Here is a 23,731-nt window from a genome sequence, read left to right on the forward strand (position 1 = left end):
CCCATCCAATTAGACAATGCATGAGGAAATAAACCAATGCCATGGTAATAATAGTCTATCCCACAAGGTAACAGGAAATTAAAAGGGTACAAAACATCCAATAAGTCTAATCAGATATATGGCTTCGGATAATAATGGAAAATCCTAGTATGACTCTCCTACTCCTCACATTTCTTCTCTTCTATCTTCGTATTTTGCCCTGGGAGAGATACACCAAAAACCCACTTAAAATTGGTCATAGTAAAAGTTATTCTAACTCATGTCTAAGCTCTATAAAGGTAATTTTATGCGCAATCTTACTCATGCATTGTCTAATTGGATGGGGTAGTGCATGAAGAAGAAATGTCTTCTCAGATAAATAAAAAGTATTTTCCAAAATAATTATCCTTTGTTTTCGGAAATATCGACAAAATGAATATCCTAATACTGCTAGCAAGTATCTTTATCGTCAAACTCTGTAGTTGCAAGAGGAACGGTACTGCTTTCCCTTTTGATTTGTCCAACCCGGATGGCGTCCATACCAATCTCACTGAAAGAGCATATTCTGGAATCACACACGAACAGTACACTGTAAAAGAGGGATTTGCCATAAGCTCAGTTTCAGACAAGGATGCAAACCTTTGGAGGGCATCAAAGAGCAGTAATGAAATATGCAGAGCTGTTAATCTATACTCCAGGGGCAGTGATAAGTTATTCTTGGCCATTTGGATCATTGATGGAAGGCATCTAAATATCAAACGCTTTGAAAGAGTGGAAGGCAAATGGGAGAGCATAACACTAAAAGAGTTTAACGAAAAGCTGAATGGAGTGGTAGTTTTAGAAGTTCCAAAGGTTGAAGAAATCAAACCCCAGCCTGTTGAAGAACAGCCTACTGAAGAACCTGATAGTCCTGAAGTTGAACCCACAGCTGAAGTCATTGAGGAAGAATTACCGCCAAAACCTGCACCTCTGAGTGAACGTGCTAAAAAGGTTGATGCAAAGTTGTTTGATGTAAATGAGACTGAACAGTATGGAATTGCAACTTTGCAATGTGTCCTAAAGGAAGGTGCGAAAGGAAATCAATTGATCTATGATTCTGAAACAATATGGGATGGTGGAGAAATGTCAGAGTGTCTATTAGCTGATATATACTATGACAATAAACCTGAATTAGCAAGATTGCAAATTAGAGAGGGAAGATTTGTTAGAGCACTATTCCTCTGCAATGTTGGTGGAAACTGGGTAGATGACAGAGAAACCTTTACGACGAAATTTAACCACTTGAAAAATTATCCAAAACCTGCAATGTATGCTCTTAACTTGGCTACAAAGATTGATGATAAATTATTTGACGTAAAAGCCTCTGCTTCTGAAGTTGTTCCACTTTTGATATGCACAGCTAAGAAGGACAAGAATCCTAAAAAACTTGTTTATGATAAGGAGACTATTTGGAGCGGAGGGAAAAAGGCACATTGCTCTTCGGCCCTAATATATTTTTATGGGAGAGAGCCAAGGGTAGTGACTCTTACCATCAAAGACACTTCCGGAAATGAAGAGGTATCCTTCCTCTACAAGGAAGGTGAAAAATGGTTTGAGGGTGTAGAGCAACATAAGGCAAAGCTGACTGAGCTAAGAAATGATCTCAATCTTCTAAAATTCCGTTCTTATGCTTTTGGTACTCCTGTTCCAGATGAATTTGGTGACATTAAAGTTGCTAATGCCTCTGACAATCTGAGAGGTGTTTCTGATAGGATAATTCCTGAATCTGTAACTCTTGATATTGCAGAAAAACAAGAGTCCACGGGTATAACTGTCTTTGAACATCTTGAAAAACATGGAATAAAACACAAAAGATTTAGTCCAAGATCGAATGTAGATATTATTTCTGTACTTGCAAATGGTGCTGTCGTATGGATTGCCAGAGGAACTGAAAAGTGTAGAACTGTGCGTGTTATCTTTAATAAAGACAAGGTTCTTGTTACACTAAATATTCATGAGAATAATAAGCTTGTTGGGTATCGGTCTTTTGAAAAGGTTGGTAATGAATGGAATGAGATTTCCGAAGGAAAGTTTTGGCAACTTGCAGACGAAATGAAGAAATGAATAAAATATTCCCCTAACGCAGAATTCATACTCTGAAAATCTAAAAAATAAACAATGCAGTTTTCTGCCACTGAAAGGATCGAGAATGAATCCCTCCGGTTCTAATTTGGCAGTAAGATATCCAAGCCGTAAGGAATTATAATCCTGCCAACGGTACAAGTGTAATGTAGTTAACATGTTATATATCGATAGAATCCTTTGGATTTTATCCCAAGTCTTCAATTCTTACTTTTACCCTAGGCGTCTTTTAGTCGCCTGGATGCACTTGTTGGAATATATTACCGTGTATGTATCTAGTTATGCTTCATAATTCCCTCCCAAAATCTTTTGTTTTTAGGCTAACTTAATCTTACTTTTCATCCCTTCTTGTCCATCTATCCATACAAGGATATGGTGAAGTTCTATTCCTTTGATGAATGACCTACTTGTGTGGGTCAAGTCGCGTGGAGAGTGGGACTGTATCGCCACACATTTACGGGGACTTTAGTGTTCATAAACATAGTAGAGTTCCGTTCAAAGAGGGAGAACTGTCTATAAGTTTTGGTGTGGGGAATGATTGTTTGTTCTTTGCCATTAATCATCAATACCGATCTCTATGTAGGATTATTTGCGAGATGTGGAATTATAAATGTGCTATATAATTACTGAGTGGGGAAATTACGAGTTTGATTGTTATATGCGTGTACAATAGCCTCTTAATATTACAGAAGATCTAGAAGGAGACATTTTCAAAAAGAATGGGTTATTTGTAGACTCTATAACGACCCTATGGAGAAGGTTGAGAGCCTCCAATGAGAGTTACATAATTTATGGTGTATTAAGTAGTCGTAGATGAATGTCGGTTTACAGGTTCATGTTTTCTGGTATCTGTTGAGAAATCCACATCCGATACTCTCCTTTTCTCCATCCTCCATGGAACCCAGAGCATACTAGAGGTGATAATTATAATAAATAAGTTGAATTATGTAGTGGTATATCAGCGTAATTTTAATCCACCAAGAGGTCCAGACAAATTTGTAATGACTCTTCCTAGGTGGTTAGCCATCATCCACAGTCTATGTGACTTCTCCAAGTCCCTCAACTGGTCTAAGTTTATGTATAATATTGCATTTCCTTAAATGGGGATATTTAACGAGAAATGAGTCGTTTTCCCTTATTTATGGAAATAATGGTCTCCGATCGTCTGAAATTAACTGTGCATGCAGCTTAATAATTGCGAATTTTGCAGAGTCAGAGAGAAGATACGCAATATTTATAAAATTACCACAATTTTATCATTCTTGGAATCATGCATGTCACCATATTACTTCCCATAACGATTAGATATTTGTTTACATTCAGACACCGTTGGTGTTTACTGGGAATCCGCAAGATGAAGAGGACAAGTATTTTCCATATACCTTGGATATGCCACATTTAAAAGAGACAAAAGTGGCTATATAATCTGTAAAAATGCTTGAACAAGGCATTTTACCTCAAATAAAAAGGAGGTAAATGACAACTCTGGAGTTTTTAGCTGGAAAAGTGGCTGTATGGAATATTTTTGGAAATTTAAAGAATATTTGTTCTAATTGCTCCTTAAATATCGTACTCATGCCTTTTTATTTTGCGAAAACTTCCATTTTAGTTTGCATCCGGATAAGATGATCGAGAAGGAAGTTGGGGAAAATAGCACTCTATTCATATAAATATAGACAAGCGCCCAAGAATTTAAGACACTTATAAAACAGTATCTTTCTTTTGGAACTATCATGGCGTCATGGTTTTAAACCTTATAGTTCCATTACAGATTTGTTTGGGGAGGTACAATACTAGGATCTAGACTTCAGTATCCTTTTCCATTTCTTAATCTTCACCGTTAACACTTTAAACCTGAAAGTAAAAGACAATGAAAGTTTCTGCTCTTCTATTTTACGCTACTGCTTTATACAGGTGCTTTTCAGCCGGTGTTGAACCCTCTGGGAAACCTGTTCCTAAAGGGGTATCTAATGTGGTACCATTGAATGTTAAACCCCCTGTGATGCCGAAACCGACTCTGAGAGCCGGTGGGAAATCAGAGCCTGCTCCATTATCATCGTCTGAAGTTCCTCCACCAATTCCAGCCATAGGAAGAGCGGCTAAAGAACGTAAAAAGGACAATTCAGACCTAAGAAAGATAACAATAGCTGCAATGGGAACAAGTTCAAACGAAAAGATTATTTTGGATCTCAGCAAAGCTGAAAATCGTGGTATAAATAAAGACTGCACAAATAAAACTCTTAATGATGATGAAGATGTTAAAGTACCGCATTATGTTTATACAGTAGAATCAGATAAGGATCTTGTTAAAATAGTAGACGATAAACGTGTGATATGGGATGCTAAGGGAACAGGCGCTAGGGTATTCTATGCCATTCTCATACTTAAGGATGGCCACAAATTCCTTTCGTTCCGTGCTTCTACTGGGAGCTATAAGCTTGAAACAAAGTTTGCAAGTGACTTTAGTGGAAAGTGGGAACTTGTCAATGAATTCGATCACAACACTCAGTTGGCTGGTACTGTTGTGGTACCAACTTGCTTATATCTTTCTAACCCAGACCAGAAACTTGTAGATGTAAAGAATATCTCAGTAGAAGGTGTAAAAGGTCTGAAATATCAAGCAAAGGACGTCAATAAGGGAATAACTTGTATATTCGAACGAGAACCCGAAGAACATTCTGCCAAAGAAGATGTTCCAGCGCCAAAATCAGAAGCTGATAAGCCAGCAGAACCGACTGTTAAGCTTACAGGAGCTGCTGCATTAATCGCTTCTGATTTTGAAGATTTTTCAGACTTTGAGGATGATGATGCAGAAGATGAAACTAATAGTAGTCATATTTGGGGAACTAAAATCGACGGACAAAGATGCGTTGAGATTTCTGTATTTTCCGACACAAAGGGACCAAATGTTCTCTCCTTGAGCATAATAAATCCAGATGGGTTAACTTTGCTTCAGTATCTAGTTAAGGACAGGGGATTCTGGAAGTTGACTAGCAGGGTCAAGTATCTTGAACAGCTCAAGAGTCTGTAACAATCCAAGACACCTTGAGCAAAGTAGAATTAACCTTGATAATCACCATTATGTTTATCACCACATTTATCATTTGGATTGAAACAACATTTTGTAATACCCTGGAATTCTTCAATTTGTTGTATAAAAGAATTGTGGCTTGATGGCAGTTATGGTCTTAGACAACCTGATTTTGGACTCGATTGCCTATTGTTATGCAATAATATGATGTGTAAATGCATCGGTAATGTTATAACGTATTGAATATATGAATTATGGACATTGCAAGAACGTAAAGTAGCACATTTTAAAGACCGCCAATCCAGTCCCATCATCGGGATGTCAGTAACGAATCTCTACTTTGTACACATTATAATATTCCACAATAGTCGCCGGATAACTCTTATTGTCTGAAGGCCACGCTTTGAGGCAATTTATGAGACATGGTAAGTTACATTCCTGCTTGTAAATTATAGTAACTGAAGGGTGATATTATTCATCCTCTTAGTGTAAATAACATAAATGCTTCTAGAAATCTACTTGGGGATAAATTCGAAATACTTGGAGTTTCAGTCTGGGACGTTGAGGGTAGCCCCTCTCTATAAACAGGGTCAGTAGATACGGAATTACTAATTTACTGATGACACATCTACCTATCCACTTAGTTAAATGAGATTTATACCTAAATATGTATACATGCATAGGTTTTTATGATGAGAAAATGGTTTTATTGGGATTAATAATCCTATTATAGACCTTTCATATAAAAGGGTAAGACATCATATGCTGACAGTTACACTACTATAAACCGAGAAATTGAATGGTATAAAAACAGTATGACGTAAAATATCAGGATGGAACCAGTAAATAGGTATTTGTCTATTTTATAGTCCAATGGGGTCTGTTAACTTGTCCATTCTTCCTTTGACCTCATACTTTATTTTTAAAGAAGTTCTTACACAGAATATTATACTAATTTAATCATTTATTTTATAACTCGGATTCTGGACAGTATGAAGGTCTTCTCACTGTTTTTGTTGACATACTTGGGAGTCTCCCATTGTATGGGCACCGGAAACGCTCCTCTTCCTGACGTTGTCCTTGATCTTGAGAACCTTGACCCTTTGAATGTATGCAAACATGAAAATGTAGTGGACGGAGTTACCTACACCTGCTACTTTCCTAGCGTCGGTGGCATATTCGGAAAGGTCTTGGACGGAGAAGTCACTCTCTGGGAAGCTGAAGGAGAAGAGAGATGCACCGGAGTATCCTCAAGGTCTGTGGGCGACTCTGTCCTTCTCACCCTCTCCGTATTACCACCTGGTGGTAGACTCGGACTCAAGTACTGCATGAAGAGGCATGATGGAAAGTGGGAAAATGCTGAAAAGGATAGTTTCTTCAAGAAGCTTGGTGGAGTGAGAGGAATTTCTAAACCTTCCACTTTAGCACTTCCTAGTGATGGAACTCAGTCTAAGGGATCCAGAGCAGCCCCCTTCGTTTTGGACCTTTCAAAACCTGATGAGGCAAAGTTAGATGTATACAAACATGACATTGATAAAGTAGTTCTTAAGGATTATTTCCCACTAAGGGATCATATTACTTCTGTCGTAGAATCTGGAACTTCTGTTTGGAGGGCTGAAGCCGACCAAAAGTGTTTCCTTGCCAAGTCTTATACAAAGGAAAAGCACATACTGTTTTCCGTATGTATAAAGAATAATAATGGATACGTTGACAAGTACTTTGAAAAGGCTGATGGAGTATGGAATGAGGTCGATAGGGAAGTATTCAGTGAGAAGGTAAGGGTACTATTGGGAATATCCGAATGATAGATTAATAATTCCATTTCTGAGACTACCTATTTCTAGAAGATAGTTGTCCCTAACGTTTCTCATTGTCTACATGCGTTTTGGCATAGTATGTGATTCTGAATGATAATCTAGTTGAGACAGATCGCTCTTTTGGACTAGTTTGTTAAATCCTCTGAAAGGTTTTGCTTATGGATATTTTGATGACTAAAATTTAATCTGTACGAGCTGTTAAAGGGTTATTGCCCTTCTGGATACGCTATTGTTTAACCTACAGCCCATCCTCTATTGTAATCTGCATGCTTAATTAATGGTAGTCTCTTTTGCATGCATAGACAGAATGATGAGTGCTACATGTCTATGGTCTACTATCTACTTCTTCCGGGGACATTTTGGGAAAACCCCCAGTCGGGATAATGAAGAGCCTGGAGATGGTCTAGAGAGGACACTTACCTACCTCTTTCTATGAAGTCTCTAAGTACTAACTACTGTCCTTTAACTACATTAGTAGAGTGTTCACAGCTTCCATATATGGATAATTAGTGCCACTGCTTAGTATACATGCTCCACCTCCTCTAAATGTGCAATTATCTCCAGTTCAGTCCACCAATTATGTAACATATAAAAAGTTTCTCCAACACTCTCTAATATAACAGACTTATTCTGACCATCTCTAGTCCGCTGAGACGAAGTGGAGATGAATGGACATAAATATCCTTGCAGTTATAACACTAGCTCTGGATCCACTGCAGCTTTAGCCATAAAAGAACTCTGTATACTCTCCGTTGGTGGTTGCCTGTACATTCCTAGTCCGTGGAACGCCAATCTACAATCTCAGTCATCATTCAAAGATCTTCCTGTACTAACGTCTTCCTAATTATATCTGTACTACATTCTCTATCCTTATAAACTGCATTAGTGGCTTTTACTAGCCATACTGGCTAACGCCTAAAATGTGTAAGGTGTCTCCCGTCTAATTCCATAATACTCCCATGTCTACCACATCCTCATCCATTAATTATACTGACTGAATGTTATGAACGGAAAATGGTGGGTTTAGGAAGAAAATTCCTCTGGCTGAGAAAATAATGAGGAAACTCTGGAGGCACTCACCCCGACTTACGACATCATTTTACGCGAACTGCACATTAAACTATTGACCAACTTAGACCAGAGAATGGACTTATTTTCTGCTTAAAACATCTGCTACATCCAGTTTAACTGGATGATTTCATGATTTACTTACACCTTTTACGGTAGACCATTTCTTCGTCTATCTATAGGGAAGATGACCTTGTTAGAGCTCTGTAATGAAGACTTCTTGTAGATTTATAGAGCAACCATAGAGGCATACAGTAACTGGTAACAGGTTCCTTTACGTTACTATCCATGCACATTATGTCTGAGGATGGATGATGAATGGTCGTCTAGGAAGTAGTTGAAGATGATTGCTCCTCTGCAAGGACCTCCAAAGGATGAGGCTCAGGATGATTAAGCTTGGCCGAAAAGAGGGAGATAATGCTACGGGCTCCTTCACCTGGAGTCATCATATTCAAGGGAGAATGTTCCTAATGGACAAGAAAAACTCACCCATATGGACGGTTTGTTAGCCTTGAAAAGGGAGAGACTCCTCAACACTCTTGATTCTGGAAATTGAGAGATACCCTGGAGAATGGTGGAGGGAGATCCACAGTGAAGGAGGTAATATTTGGATATGGTAATAAAAATTAGGAGATAAAACCAAAAGAAAGTGAACCTATAAAATATTACTATCTGCTATTGGAAACACGATGAACTGAACACTCCTCATCGAACTAAAAAACTCTGATGAAAATTATACTTATTACTATAACTTTGGAGTCACTTCCTGGAAATAGCTCTTCAAACTAAATCCATCTCATAAGACATTAAACAGACACCAGATGACCCAGTCTGTTATTTCAATAATGCAGATACTATGGACATTGGAAGATTTTATCATGGGTAGGCAGGAACCATACTGTTGCGGGAAATATGGAGGCGTATTATCTACCTAACTACTCCTAAACTCCAATTAAAACACTAGTCTCTATGCATCAACATTCGATACTGAGACAGTAACAACTCTCTCTTGTGTGGTACATCAGTGGTAATTAGACAACCCATACACACTGGCACCATGGCAAGACATCATAAACTTGAATACGGCTAGGCTTCAACCATAGAACTTTACCATTACAGTCTGCATGCACAGGATAAACTTGGCTAATTAGGTTTTAAGGAGTAGTGATATACACACTAAACAGATCCTCATTCAAGACCTAAAAGGGGAATATTGTAGCTAGGAAAACTTTGGCAACACTTTTGGAGATCAAATATGCATATTCACCGACTAGATATCGGTACTAGGGTCAATAATCCCGGTGATGGGATAATACGCACTGAGAATAAGGACGGGGTTCCCAATGGGTATAGCTCTTTAAAATATAGCAGCACTGATGGAAAACCGTTTGATATATCCGTTTTATATATTAACGGAAAACCGCTCAAAAGCATCATCATCTTGGTAACAGCTATTATATCCATTGTAACATATTGCAGGAGAGGTAGGGTCCTGCTAGTACACTTTTTGATACTTGGCGAAATTTATTACTATATCTTCAATCCGGACACAAAATCAGAAGAAACTGAGAATGTTTTTATAGAGTTTGCACCAGTTTATAATCAAGGGTTATCTGAAGAGGATGTGAAAATTTTGCTCAGGCACATAAGGACTAACCGAGGATTTAATCTCGTACATCTTATTGAGAAGAATAGGGAACTCGCGGGAAAGCTTATTGATCACTCAGACCTCATATTTGACATTTCAAAAAACCCTGGTGGTCATTCACAGGGCTATCCTTGCAATATTAAGGGTATATACATCTTTGTTGATGTCAGATGGAAAATAGGTGATAATATAGTCCGAGTCCAACACACTCCTACTGTTTACAGTAGTGAATTCCACGTCAAGGGTATTGAGAGTGGCAGTGGTAACTGCATAAAAGTCAAGGGAGGTCTACCAAATGACCCTATCACTGAGTTTAGTGTATACTATTATACGGAGGATGTTTTGTACGAAAATCCCATCTTTATAACTTTAAAGATTACTAATCACCATAAGGATCACATTCCAGGCTACTACATTCTCTCAAGGAATGCCAATGGAATATGGGACCTTCGTCAAACATCTCCGCTTGTATATTCAAGTACCTCTGATATTCAAGAGATTGCCAGGAATATAGCTACATACAATAGGCTTCTTGTTGACAAAATATCAGATGAGAGTCTTAGAACAAAACTTGGAGATATAAGGCAAGGCCTATCTATTGATTTGACAAAGACCAATGATCCTCCTACAGAAGAGAGCAGCTTAACTATAATGAGTGAGGCTAGTAGTTATGACTCTGATGGAATACGAATACCTTACAAAAAGTATAATGATGCACGTGGTTACTCTATAGTTAGGCATGCTTCTACCATTCCCTATTTTACCGTCCAGAGTATCAGGACAGGTACAGACAATGATATAGCTGAAGATGATCTTCCTCCCTTTGGAACCCTCTTTGGAAGACTAAATGTCTACTACGCTGACTATTCATACAAGAACGCACTACTTATTGAGCTCAGATGTCTCTATGATTATCCTGGCACAGATGACTCTTCCACCTGCATCGACTATTACTACATTTCTGACGAAAATAATGAGTGGGTAGCTTACAGATTGGAAACAAAAGCCCCAAAATGGGGAAAGGAGTACGACACTTCAGGCAGAAATGCTTTAATTGCATATGTCAAGCAGACTGATGGAAAGATTGCCCCTGAAAGGCTTGGAGAAAAACTAGGAAACAGTTTGTCCAAATATCAACCAAGAAGAATAAATGTTAAACAGGAGATAAAAGAGGTAACAGAGGATCCTTTGGATACTGAGGAAGAAGATGACGAAGATGGTGATGCTCGAAAAGGGTCCATTGCTGGATTGGGGTTACTGTCCAGTATGGATAATAACCCACATTATGATAAAGGGCAAAATACTACTGGATATATTTTTGGATTCATAATAGTCATTATAATATTGTGTCTCTACAGTTATTTTGCATTTTCCTCTGTTCGCAAATTTGCACGTATTCCTTACATTGGAAGATTATCACATAGTCCTTTTATTAACAGGCGTCTACATCGCCATTACACTTAAATACTTGCGGGCTTAATTCTCCATCTTCATTTCACTGAGATCTTGGAATGAGCATCTATAAAGGCTTGAGCTATATATGCACTTACAGTATGCCTTTATCTGATAAGATAATGAACCTTCACTCCCAGAATGTCACTTTGGATGTCTCTTTATAGCCTACCAAGAAGCCTGTCTAGGTGAATGAAGATACTAGGATGAATATTAGTGACTCTTCCTCAAGTATGTGTACATGAATACTTACCATATTGCCATTAAACTCCATGGAAAATGGTATGAGGTTGTCTGGAAATAGTCCTTTACACCAACATTCCAGCTTCCTATCACTGGCAACTGAAGGTTCCACGGAATGACCACGTTTTATTCTCTAAAATGCGGTATGGAGTATGAACTAGGAGTAGGTATAGGCCAAGGAAGAGTCTACTGAGGTAGCTCATGAACAACCAGACTCTGAGAAAACTTATGGTGAATGGGAAAGTCATAGAAATCATCTCAAGGGTAGACCTCTAAAAGATACTACTGAGCCAGATACTCAGCCCACTCCTCTACCCGATCTCAAATCCAAGATTGATTCTACTCTCTTTGATCTTGAAGAAGGGAAAGAGAATGGTATCAAGGTTCTTAAACTAAAGGCTAAGACTGATACTAAGGTTACCGAGCTCGCATTTGATGGTGTATCACTATGGCAGGGTAGGGATCCAAAGGATGCCTGTTCCTTGGTCTTCTTCTACCTTGGACCAAATAATGACCCAGTGGCTGCCTTGTATAGATTCAAGAGAGACGGAAAACTGATTGAAGGTTACCGTCAATTCTCTGGTGGGAAGTGGTTCCGAGTCAGTGGAGCTGTCTTCAAGAAATTGATAGGGAAGAATACCCCTGTTACAAAACATGAAGAACCATCTAATAATGAGGGATCGAAATATGTTCAACCCAAGGAGGAAGTATCTAAAGAGACTTCTGCAACAGAAGCACTCACTCAAAGCAGTGAATAGGGGAATAAAATCGTCCCATGTAAATGAAGACCAATGAATGTCATTTTCAGTGTAGAATCCGTTTATGGATTATTGGTGGTTTGTGAACGCAGTAAAATCGGTAGATAGTCTCTACCAGTTGGTTTAACTCCTGAGGCTGTACATGCATGTCTTCATTAGCTCGACTTTCTATACTATTCTGCGAGGAATCTCAAAGAGTTGAGGGAATATAGTCCTGGAAAATATCCTGTTTGTATATCCTTCGGGTTGTAGTCAAGGAGTTATTTCCCTAGAGAGAAGAGAGTGAATATAATGTTGTCCATGCTAGCATGTTACCAAGATACTCCACAACATTTTATCATTAAGGAATGGTAACGGTTCTGTTGGTAAATATTTTTAAAAGACAGATACTGAACAGAAGAGTTTAAGACAAAGATAAGAGAAACGGCGATAGGATTTGTTGGGGGGTACTCAAGCTTCTTCAAATATTACCGGAATTCGTCCAAAGACTTGATAAACGATAGAACACTTGCAGAGTACCATGACCCATCATCACAATTCGCCTAAAAGTAGAGACAAATTTTCTTTGGAGAAGTCAACCGTAGTTTTAAACCCTGAGTTTTATACATACGTACTTCCATTATCCCTGCATCTCATTCATGGGGATAGCTCATGACAATTCTAAAACAATGATAACTTTAGAGTAACTATAATGTATAGAAAACAGAACCCAATTATGGCAGAAGCTAATCATCATCTTCCTCTTCTTCGTCCTCCATTACGTGTTTGGCTTCTAGTGCGATTCTGAGTCGCTCAACAATAATTCCCTTGGCAGAGTCGACTTCGTTACCCCTTATATGCAATATGTTCGGGTTAAGCACATCGTAAATGTAGTTTGGATCGTCTTGTGATACCGAGGTGAAGACCAGAGGCCAGAGGTCTGGAAACTCCACCCTTACGTCAGGAGAGTATCCATAGCAAATGAACCCATCGAATCCTGGGTTCTTGATGAATATGAGACAACGCAAGCTGTCCTTTTTCGTTGCTCTTGCCTGAGTGGAAGAGAGAAGAAACCCGAGAAACCTCAAGTGGTCACTGTGCCTGTAAAGAAGATTAAAGTAGACATGCACTAACCTAATGTTGAATTGCGGATACAAAGTCGTGATTATTACTGAATCTGAGCCTGAAGTTTTAATACCAATGAGAGCACGTGACATCTAGAATGAATGATGTTAAAGAATAGAAAAATATATGCAAGTGGTCCATGTAAATGAACTAGAAACAAACCAGATCGTATAATTTCGAGATAAAGTGCACAGTCTTCTTCTTCAACTGTGATAATATGCTGCGATCGTAGAATGACTCCTGGAACATTCTGTCCACGAGAGTATTGTAGAGAAAGTCTGACGCTATGATTGGAGAATGAGCCTGCGTTGAAGTGTTGTCCTTTGTGGTCCACCCAGCCAATATTGCCATCATTATGTATATTACATCGATCGCTGGAACTGTAGTAGCCCTCCGCAGCCAACACAGCTGTGGCTTGTCCTTGTAGAGGTTTATTCTACTCTTTAAAAGACGAAGTACCAAGCTTTGACGTTTCTGTAAATGTTAATGAATGGGTAGAGTACGACAGACGGAAGTAGCCATAGGGATAATATGTGCCGTAGTTAGACAGATTGTGAGCTATAAAAGCACTAGCGTAGCATGAATGGAGCTGTAAAGGCGAATAGAGTGAGTCTGAGTGAGTGCAGATCCCATATTATCCAGACTCCACATTCTTTGGCATGTACTGGTAGGATTCTATATTCTGACAAATTTCGTCCTTATCCTTGGCCAAAACTTTACTAGCAGGACAATGACCACTGCAGCTACCAATGCTCCTATGGTTCCTCCAACTGCTGGACCGACTGGCGTGGATTTATCAAAATAAACTTCGTCTTCACCTACATTTTCGTGGGAAGATTCGGATTTTGATTTATCAGGACTAGGTTTGGATTTCTGAGGAGGAGACTGACTATGTTTTGGTTTAGGTAAACCTTTTTGCAACTTATCTTTTACATCAGACGAACGTAACTTCCTAATATCATCAAGTTTAGTTTTTATACCTTTGTTTTCAAGAGCAGATGTATTAATATCTTTGATCCATGTTGATTTACCTGAGTTCCAGTGATAATATAAATATTTTATATCCATTTTCCTAACAAATTCCAGAAAAAGAGGATCCTTACGAGAATCATCTTCTTTACGGTAGTATACTGTTACGGAGGTAAATATTTCAGCAGTGGAAATATTATTAAGTATCTCCTTTCCACGTTTAACTGCCTTTAGTTTGAAGCTATAATAATTACTGGTCCCATGAATCAACTGAAGATACTCCGTACTTTTGTATAAATCTTCAACCTCTTTCCTTATAACTGTTATCTCTTGACCACTATCAGGATCAGTATAAACATACTTCCCTTCTTTCTGTTGCACACCTATGTTATGAATGTCTATGGTAACTTCTGGAGAATAGGAATCCAGAAGGTTTATCAAAATATTTTTGTGATCACCATCATGTTCAGGTCTATCTTTCTCAGGAACTTTTTGCCAAGTATTCACAGTGGAAGATGTCCTCTTAAACCACTTGTGACTATTAGATCCTTGGTAATCAATAAGGAGTGGAATCCCGTCTTTATCGGGGTAGAAGAAGACGGTAATATACTGTACACCCTTAACAGATGGGAGTCCCGTTTGTTCAACACCATTATCTTTAAATTTTACTACGGAAATGGTAGATGAACGACCAGAAATATGGTGATCAGACCTGGAGTAATCTGAAATGGAAAGAGCCGACACTTCAATGTTAACGTTACACTCCGGATTTAGACACTTGTAATCATTACTGACATTTTTCGAGATATCAATTTGATGAGCTCCGTTGCGCCTGCAGTTCTCTTTATCAAGCACCCTATTAATATTTGATGTAGTTATATTGTCATTAATCCACTTTTTACCATCTGGAGTAATCTTAAAATATACTGATGCTCCATGGTATAGCTCTAGCAGTAACGGCCTTTCATTGTTTTGGTCTTCATTCCAGAAATATACCGAGGCACTAACGTAATGAGTAAGTAGATTTTTGACATAAAATGGTATACCTCCGTTAACATCATTTGTTGAAAGAACAATCATTGCCAAAAGATCAGGAGTATGAACGTATTTTTGTAGACTGTATTATGAAAAGGATACTCAGTAACATTTATTTCTACGTCTGAGTTGAAAGGTGGAGCAGACGTTTCTCCATTACCATAATACTTCCCTGTTGTTGCATGTAGTCTAATTGAAATCACGTCCTTTCGTGAACTACTGATTTCCTTGAGTTTTTTTGGAAGTTCCGCTTCCTTAGTTCCAATTCTTTTCCATGAATTACCAAGATAGTACCCAGACTTCTCATAGTATGTATAGTTCTTTTTATCTGTGGTAAGTCCAACCAATAATGGCAGCAGGTTATCGTGATCATAACTCCAATATATTACTGTTACTCCTTTGTAGCCTTTACTTCCTAGACCTATAAGCTCCCTTTGTCTTTCATTATTATGCTTAACATCATTAATATAGACCCATGGGAATAGTAAATGGTTGTATCTCTTGTAGCCAGTGGCAGGTGGTTTTCCATTTTCAAGGCTTATTACATTACTACAAGAGTCCTTGTAGGTCTTTCCTAGATCATTTCTAGCAATTTCTATATCTGCATAACTGCTCCAAAAGTTGCTTTTGTAACAAGTACTCATTTTTTCACCTAAAAATAAACCAGCATTAAAATCCGCTCAAATAGACAAGATGTGCAAAGGAAGATATGGGGATTTGTAAGCTGTGATATCCTCAATTTATAACATCCTATGCATCCTTAGAGGTACTGTATTTGTAAATATTCATTCCAGTAGACTCTTTATGGACAAGGGTATATATTACACTCCATAGTTGTCCATTCATAGAGGCCATGGCAAATCTGCATGCAAAATGATACTATCCAGTATCTCCTCTTTTAAATTTACTGTTCATCCCTTTTAGACCTTTTATATCCTCTCCATGGATCCATCACTTGTGGTTATCAAATGGGCCTACATTAATTACATAGATATTCCTATGAATATCCTGTTGGCACTGTTCCCCTGGATAGACGAACTTACTACGTTCGTTCATGATCATAGCTCCGCTAGTAGTTCACATTCATTAAACTTACCAAATCTAAATTACAAAATTCTGCGGTAAACTCATCTGGCTTGAGATTGCAGTGAATCCTGAGATCAGCTAGAGTCTCTGGTGTTCTCCTTGGATCATAGACCAAAACACTTGGACTAATTCTGAGTGCTTCTTCGACTGATGTAAACATAATGAGTGGCAATAACGACTTTTCTGAATCATACGATGTAAACGGTCCTCCGTCGAGCAAAAAAGTTTTTTGGAAAAGCTCCGTAATTCGTGCATTCACATTCAAGTGTATCCCACTCGAATGCTCCGCTTTGCTTAAAATACCAACTGAAGCTGCATAAATAATTGCTGCTTGATTTGCTTCGTGTGTTGCCTTTGATATTTGCTCCATTATCGATGCGATTGAATTGCAGTGGTAAATACCACTCATTTCATCATATTCCTAAACAATATATGAATGTGAATGGAGCGGAGCAGAATGAGCACTGGCAACCGTAATGCGTAGCATGAAGGAAGAAGAGTAGGATTCCTCACTGTCCCAGTACGACTGTAAGGAGTCTATGTAGGAAGGATATGAGCCTGTGTATTTAAAGGACTTGGTAGGTGACTGTTGGTTGTGAACATCATCTTCCTTAGGCTCGCTTACAGTATGATACTCGTTCAACTCCAGTTTGCCGCATTATTAGTCGCTTTTACGACATAAAAGCTCCATAAAATTACTCAGCTAACCTGTTCTTCTATTGCCATTTCTTCCTCGTTTTGAACGAAAAAATACCATTCCCCGTCCTATATTAGCAGTTAGTAGTTATTAAAACATCAGTCATTGCATAGACAAGAAAAACTTACGTGTGGAACATGAAAAAATGAAATGGGTCTCATTACAGAGACAATTGCGATTTTGAGGTCATTTTTGAGCTCTTGAGGAAGGAGCTGTTGGAAGTGGATCTTGATGGCATACAAGAGCTGAATGTTCCAACCGTAAATTCCCAATAGGACCACGCGAAGGTAGTAGTCTGGCTGTAAATTGATGTAATGGGTGTTAATGCATGAATGGAGATGAGAGTTGCATATAAAGAGTTTGGGAGGATTCTATCACTGCCATATCATAGACGCAGTATACTAAGAATTGAGAATGGACAGGCTCCCTTCATGTTACGCATTACGGCCACCACTATCTACAACTGAAAAATACGCTTACCTTGAGATCTGGATATGCCGATTGTATTGAGAGGCTCTTTTTGATAAAGGTGTAAACATCCGACTCTGTGGATACTGGCAGATTTGCCAGCTTTAGTCCATTCCTGAACCTTGCGTGATGCTGTAGCGTATTGTATTGGTGCATATTCTCGTCATTCCTGTGCCGGAGAGGGACGAGTGGACCAAGAGAAGGGGATAAGCGTATCCTTAGAGAGCCATTGTATCCCATGGAAGCGTAGAGACGTTTCTTTTGGGTATCCAGAAAGGGCTGTGTCTGGTCCATTATCGCTCCTTTCCCTCGGTCAACCGCCAGCCCTGGACGTGCAACGCGGAAGTTCCGTGACACAAACGCCAACTAACCTCGAGAATAAACATAGCGGCGATACCATCGACGTCATTTTGGTAAAAAACAAAAATCCCGGCCTTTCCGGCGTCTAGGGAGGCCGACGGATCGAATTCATCCAGAAAATCCAAACTGAGAATCTCATTCTCAAAGTCTTCCACGAGACACAACGGCATTGCAGTTGGAATGTGGACTGGCAACAAACACACCCGATGGGTGTGTAGTGGAACCACGTCGCTCGACGAACAGGCACTTTTATCCCTTTACGAGTGAATAATGCTGTGCTTTTATAAATTTTTGTTCTTTTGACCAAAACGTAGCTGGAAAGGTGAACGGAGTGAACTCGAACGACTGCAGAGTCCGTCCTGTCCACATATTGCGTTCATGAATAGTATGTACATTCTATAGACTACCTCAAGGCCGTAGAGTAGCCATGAACAAGGAAAATGGAGTGTGTAGAGAAGGAGAGTCATCAGTCTACTCGCATCTTCTAGGTACCCTTGTCTCCATGTATGGTACTCAATGGTGTCTAAATGAATGTTTAGGTATGTTCTGGGAACAATAGGCGAGAGGAGTAATTGCTACTACTGATCTCTATTCCCTAGTTTCAGGGGTGGCTAATGGGAAACGCATCCTGGTAAGTGACCATTTTCCCTGGGCATCTATACCACTAACAAGCGACTCTGCGATGTTAAAGTATCCATGCTGACCAAGAGTAGTGCATAAAATGGCGACTAACAAAAACCACATCTCTATTCATGCAGAAACATTTAGTCCAAATCATGGCTATTGTGTCTTGTCAAATTGTTGGTGATACCAGTCCACCGTAAATGGTCTGGAGACACCATTTAAAACTCATCATGCTTTATTAACTCTAGTTCCCTGTACCAACGAGTGGGTGTACACTTGCATACTACCCATAAAAGAGATTATCGCTCTCTCCATCTCTTCTTTCTCCGCTTAATTCCAATTTCTTCTTCCAGAGGGACATCACTGTCTGTCTTCATGTAAACTTCGGTATCACTCGTAACATCAATGAGGTCTTCCTTGCGAAGTCTGCACCACTCTTCAGTATCTCCATTCAAATTTGCATTTGATCGAATGGTCATAATTGGTGCATTTGGATCAAGTGAGAATAAGCTCATTGACCTTGCGTGTTCTGGCAAAATGTTTAAAATCTGCATGTTAAAATTAGCGAGCGCATAGAATTATGAGTATAAATATGTTCTGGAATAATGTAAACTTACATCTCCGTGTAGTATGGGATCGATGGCCTCAGCGATTAGGTCTCTCCATCCATCACGTTCCAATAGCCCAAGTCTGGCTCTTTCTTTCCTCTTTGGAAGCATCAGGTACATGTAGCTTTCAGTACATCCTACAAGCCTGTCCAACCACGCTTGATCGTCTAGTCCCTTTTTAAGCTTTTCAGTTCTGCAGTTGCAAGCAACGCTTCTGGCGGATACCTCACTTCCAACGGTGTTCAGAATATTATGCGATGGAACTCCTTCAAACTCCTTTAGGAGGAGATGTCCAGCCTCGTCTGTATGGCAATCACCGTACTCGAGATCAACTGGATGTTCTTCAAATGTTGATGGTTCGTAATGCCGTGGAAGTGACATTTTCTTTGCGGAAGCGAGTAACAGCCAACATTGACGTGGGAATAAATCCAAATCGTTGTGCATGGCATAGGCAAACTTGTTGTAGTGAGATACACCAGTTGGAGTTACCACAGAAGGTACCTGGAAGATCTCATACATTAATCGAGGCAAGAATGCCTGCAAAAGTATCCTAGAAGAATGTTTGGTTAGCGCAGGATGAACCCAAATGCACTTTATGCAACGCTCATTCGTAACCAAACACTCTACAAGGGCCCCAGCGATTATTTTTGATATTTTCTATACATTTGTGTAGCAAATTATGAGAATTGTAAATAGGCATCACAACTAAAGTGTAGTAGAATAATTGGCAGGGTTTGACCGATGACGAAATGTATGATTATAAAGTATTCTTCAAGGTTAACATGGGTTGAACGCTCGCAAAATGTATTTTTAAATGTTCAAAACTACTGCGTTTCAGGACAAATATCTCTATTGATAGAGTAAACTGCATTAATGATTAGAATGTCGAAGTTTCTATTTTATTCCAAAAGGAAAAATACCACAAATAGTACTAAAATATCGTTGTATGGGCCTTTTGCCTTCTTATTTTACACAAAGTAGTTTTATTCGAAATATATTTATCCCTCCGAACCCTCTAAGGATCACTCCTCATTGTACGAAGAACGTGATGAAACAAGGTATGCCCGATGCTATTCCATTGATCACCCTTAAATTCAAAAGGTAAAAATCTAAATCCGGAGCCATGTTTAATGTGTAACATAAGGATCTTGGAGTTATCCCTATAATGGCGTTCACAGAGAAAACATCTCACCAGTACCTTCAGCCGCCTTCCAGATATCTATATCTTTATCTCTTACAAAATCTATGTCATTTGTATCCTTTGGAACGTAAATGTAGGTTTGAGCTCCATATCTAACATAATTCAATACTTCAAACTCCTCTGTCTCCTTAGGAGAAGAAATATCCAACGTAAAGGTTGTGAGAGTACCCTCTACCTTTAAATTTTCCATTTCTGCATCATAGGACAAACTATATCCCTTCTATTGATTGGCCTCGTATTTATATAGTATCTGGTATAAACCATCCCTAAAATCTGACCTAAGGAGTAACATTGGTACACTATTTCCTTTAAGGAAGGCTATACAATATATAAATTTCCCTCCGCGCTCTGCTTGCCAAATATCTTTGTCATTGCTCTTAACCTTTGTTATAGTAGCACCTGGATTAACAAAGTAAACTTTGGATGAGATTCCAGCAATACTAGCTTCAAAGGATCGGCATTGTGATATATCTGGATTATTTATATCAATCATTCCGGAAGGAGAGGTGACATTCTTAGGTCCAGCAACAAGAGGTGTAGATTTATCTGTTCCTTGTTCAGCTGGTTCTACCTGTCCATTCTGTACGCTATTTATAGCTCTATTTTGCAATTTTTACCGCTACAAGTACATATTTTGAGCGTGAACAGTGTGTAAAGTAGTGCTACAATCCTCATCTCCCCCAAAATCCTCAATGTTACCAATATATTTTATATACCAATTTATTATATCTCAAAATTCTAGTCATTTATTCTTCCTTAAGATGCTGACCCTATGCAGAAGGAAGATGAATAGACAACCATGCAGACCCCATTGGAATGGAAAAGAAGATGTGGACTCTGGAAGAACGTTGGATGTAAATAGAGTGGAAAATTGGTCTATCGAGCTATTTTCTCTTTGTCTACACATTATGCACGTGTATTCCTCAGTGTATCTCGTATCCTAAAATGGGAGATTCAGAAATATTCTGAATGTGAAGTAGGTATACAATTAAACTCAATGTATTACAGTTCCTGCTAGATCATAATTTCTAATACAAAGCACCAGAAGGGTTACCAATGAGGTCTCAAGGTCCAAATAAAAGCTGCTGTTTCCATGTTTTAACAATCCTTAAATCATCCTTTTATTCTACTTTAAGCATTTGATTGTCATAAATCCTATCCTTATTAACAGCTCTATTCTACTATACGTTACTTGTGGCAACCTTGCCCATATATTACAGTAAATATAAGGATAAAACTTACCCTCTTTTCATTGTTTTCTCCCTTTTCGTCTGTTGATGTCTTTGAAATCTCATCTTGATCAACAAACTTTACATGTTTCGTGGAACTATCAACAGTATCTCCTGTTGCTTCTGATGCACCATGTTCATGTACAGGTGCAGAATCTTTGCTCTCAAAATGTATGGAATTTGAGTCCGTAAGCTTTTCTGACGTTGTACTAGTAAATTCATCAGTTTGTTGACTTTCGGATGGTTTAGCATCTTGAGAAGCATCCACTGAACCTTGTGAATTATGATTACCTTTGCTAGCAGATGAATTTGCAAATTTTACCCTCTTCAATTCTCCATGCATTGTCTCATTTGTCTCCTCGCTAGCGTCACTATTCAAGATGAAATCCAAGTCGCTTGAATCTGTAGATAAAGCATCGCACGTTTCGAGTGTCTTTTCAGATTTTGCAGCTTCTGTGGATTCTGAATTCAGAGATCTTGAATCATTATTGTTGAGAGAGTCTATGGAATCACTATTCTGCATAGAGAAACCACTGGCAACACTATCTGCATCACCCTGCTTCCCTACAGAATCAGTGCTCTTCATAGAGTCATATGTATTCTTGACCGGCATGTGCATGGAAAGAGAATCATCTTCAGGTTCCAAATTGATGTCTATAGAAACATCCACCGGTAATGATTTATCAATAGCCATATCCATGTATGTTGTACTGTGAGCTGATGTAGGATTTTCATGTGCGCTTTTTTGTAAATTATGCATAGCAGTGTATACTTTCCCAGGTACTGCATTATCTACGGACTCTTTATCATTTTTCTGTACATAGTCTCCAGCATTTCCGTGTTTGTATTCTGCCATCGAGGGGTCATCCGTCTTTTTACTCCCGGATACATCTGCTGTTTTAGCAGTTGTCCCGTCTTCCTCTGGAAGGTATGAATATGTGTTTAGAGTGACTAATAGACCTGAAAACTCTGGGTCCAACATATCCTCATTAACTACATCAAGTTGGTTTAAAATTTCAGTAGTGAGAGGACGCAAATCAAATGGGATGTTTTTATTTCTAGGGTCCTTTGAGCGGTTCCATCTGGTTTCAATGTAGCTCCAGTTGTGTAATATCCTGGCTTTTAAAAAGTGCTTGTGTCTATATACCGTTGTAAGTGGTTCAAATTCCTTTCCAGTATCCAGAACTTCGTCAAAGCTTTTTGCCCATGGAGGAAGCTCTGACGGAAGGATATACTTTTTAAGCCTTAGATTATGTCTCTTGAGGAAATCGTCAGTTTCTGATTTGAGAACATCACTCTGATATTTGGCAAAGGACTTGAAGTCCTTGTAAGGAAGAGGGACATCTTCCTCTTCGTATTCCTCTTTCATCCTGTAAATTTGTGTTAATGTGAGCGCTTATGAAGGTACTTCATGCATGATAATCTATGCTAATGCGCAGTTTTGCAAGTTTTAAAATAAAAGGGCAGAGCAACCAAGAATAAGTATATGGGACATGAGTCCCGTAATAAATCCATGGTATCTTTCCCAATAGGTGTTTATGGTTAAGAGGTAGGTCTATTTATGAAGTTTCCATTCTGCAAGATAGGCTGTGGCGTAAGCCGAATCTATCCTAGTCAGAACTCCAAGCACGGTCTAAGGAGAATTATCACCAGGAGAGTCTGTATAGCTGGGCTTCCAAAGACATACTTAATCCAAGGAAAGCTTTTCTTAGGATGAGCTTGGATGTCTCACATATCATCAAGTTGAGATTTTTCAGGAGGAGAAGCAAGAAGAGGTTGAGGTTCTCCTTCACCTCTAGGATCAAGTTCAGAGATGCAGTTTATGCCGGGAAAGCCTGAGGGGCAGGGACTTCCAGGTGGTGGCATTCTCCCAGTTCCTAGTCTTGGCAGTAGTAGATTCCTTTAGGCTTAGATCTCTTTATGTAAATTAGGAGGGGATGAGTAGTCTCTCTTACCATTATATTTCTGCAGGAGTAGCATATCAAAGTCTAGTGTCGTCTTTTACTTTAGCAACTGTGAATGGTGTTCCATTATCACACTCATGAGTGTCTTTGAAAAGGTATGGTTCTATAGTATGAGTAAGAGAATAGAACTGATGAGAGTAATTGTCCTTCCACAGGAACCATACCCATCATCCAATAGTACTTCCTCCATCTAGCCGTACCTCCTCATCCATACATTCATCCTCCCTCACAACTGGCTCACCCTCTTGTAGTAGGGAACGTCTTCCCTA

At 38.9% G+C, this 23,731-nt stretch overlaps 10 protein-coding genes across 10 annotated transcripts; 5 read left to right on the plus strand and 5 right to left on the minus strand.

The window, feature by feature from the left end:
• Positions 1-411: 411 nt before the first annotated feature.
• On the plus strand, positions 412-2,082 carry BEWA_045950 (hypothetical protein; the record flags this gene model as incomplete). The annotated part of the gene is made up of 1 exon (XM_004831526.1): positions 412-2,082. The coding sequence occupies one exon, from the start codon at positions 412-414 to the stop codon at positions 2,080-2,082; it is 1,671 nt and encodes a 556-aa protein (XP_004831583.1).
• A 1,821-nt stretch (positions 2,083-3,903) lies between these two features.
• Positions 3,904-5,131, plus strand: BEWA_045960 (signal peptide containing protein; the record flags this gene model as incomplete). The annotated part of the gene is made up of 1 exon (XM_004831527.1): positions 3,904-5,131. Exon 1 carries the CDS (start codon positions 3,971-3,973, stop codon positions 5,129-5,131), a length of 1,161 nt encoding a protein of 386 aa, XP_004831584.1. The 5' UTR covers positions 3,904-3,970.
• Positions 5,132-6,123: 992 nt separating this feature from the next.
• Positions 6,124-7,115, plus strand: BEWA_045970 (signal peptide containing protein; the record flags this gene model as incomplete). Its single annotated transcript, XM_004831528.1, has 1 exon — positions 6,124-7,115. The coding sequence occupies one exon, from the start codon at positions 6,124-6,126 to the stop codon at positions 6,934-6,936; it is 813 nt and encodes a 270-aa protein (XP_004831585.1). The 3' UTR covers positions 6,937-7,115.
• Positions 7,116-9,271: 2,156 nt separating this feature from the next.
• BEWA_045980 (hypothetical protein) lies at positions 9,272-11,128 on the plus strand (the record flags this gene model as incomplete). The annotated part of the gene is made up of 1 exon (XM_004831529.1): positions 9,272-11,128. The coding sequence occupies one exon, from the start codon at positions 9,272-9,274 to the stop codon at positions 11,126-11,128; it is 1,857 nt and encodes a 618-aa protein (XP_004831586.1).
• Positions 11,129-11,497: 369 nt separating this feature from the next.
• BEWA_045990 (hypothetical protein) lies at positions 11,498-12,117 on the plus strand (the record flags this gene model as incomplete). Its single annotated transcript, XM_004831530.1, has 2 exons — positions 11,498-11,509; positions 11,533-12,117. The coding sequence occupies 2 exons, from the start codon at positions 11,498-11,500 to the stop codon at positions 12,115-12,117; spliced, it is 597 nt and encodes a 198-aa protein (XP_004831587.1).
• Positions 12,118-12,842: 725 nt separating this feature from the next.
• BEWA_046000 (hypothetical protein) lies at positions 12,843-15,869 on the minus strand (the record flags this gene model as incomplete). The annotated part of the gene is made up of 5 exons (XM_004831531.1): positions 12,843-13,313; positions 13,384-13,695; positions 13,942-14,252; positions 14,325-15,307; positions 15,394-15,869. The coding sequence occupies 5 exons, from the start codon at positions 15,867-15,869 to the stop codon at positions 12,843-12,845; spliced, it is 2,553 nt and encodes an 850-aa protein (XP_004831588.1).
• Positions 15,870-16,294: 425 nt separating this feature from the next.
• On the minus strand, positions 16,295-18,006 carry BEWA_046010 (conserved hypothetical protein; the record flags this gene model as incomplete). Its single annotated transcript, XM_004831532.1, has 4 exons — positions 16,295-16,732; positions 17,020-17,076; positions 17,489-17,608; positions 17,848-18,006. 4 exons carry the CDS (start codon positions 18,004-18,006, stop codon positions 16,295-16,297), a joined length of 774 nt encoding a protein of 257 aa, XP_004831589.1.
• Positions 18,007-18,759: 753 nt separating this feature from the next.
• On the minus strand, positions 18,760-19,449 carry BEWA_046020 (hypothetical protein; the record flags this gene model as incomplete). The annotated part of the gene is made up of 2 exons (XM_004831533.1): positions 18,760-19,008; positions 19,078-19,449. 2 exons carry the CDS (start codon positions 19,447-19,449, stop codon positions 18,760-18,762), a joined length of 621 nt encoding a protein of 206 aa, XP_004831590.1.
• A 791-nt stretch (positions 19,450-20,240) lies between these two features.
• BEWA_046030 (hypothetical protein) lies at positions 20,241-20,762 on the minus strand (the record flags this gene model as incomplete). Its single annotated transcript, XM_004831534.1, has 2 exons — positions 20,241-20,478; positions 20,548-20,762. The coding sequence occupies 2 exons, from the start codon at positions 20,760-20,762 to the stop codon at positions 20,241-20,243; spliced, it is 453 nt and encodes a 150-aa protein (XP_004831591.1).
• Positions 20,763-21,457: 695 nt separating this feature from the next.
• On the minus strand, positions 21,458-22,867 carry BEWA_046040 (conserved hypothetical protein; the record flags this gene model as incomplete). Its single annotated transcript, XM_004831535.1, has 1 exon — positions 21,458-22,867. One exon carries the CDS (start codon positions 22,865-22,867, stop codon positions 21,458-21,460), a length of 1,410 nt encoding a protein of 469 aa, XP_004831592.1.
• Positions 22,868-23,731: the final 864 nt, after the last annotated feature.

Source organism: Theileria equi, assembly GCF_000342415.1.
Source record: "Theileria equi strain WA chromosome 4 map unlocalized gcontig_1105316255041, whole genome shotgun sequence".
NCBI lineage: Eukaryota > Apicomplexa > Aconoidasida > Piroplasmida > Theileriidae > Theileria > Theileria equi.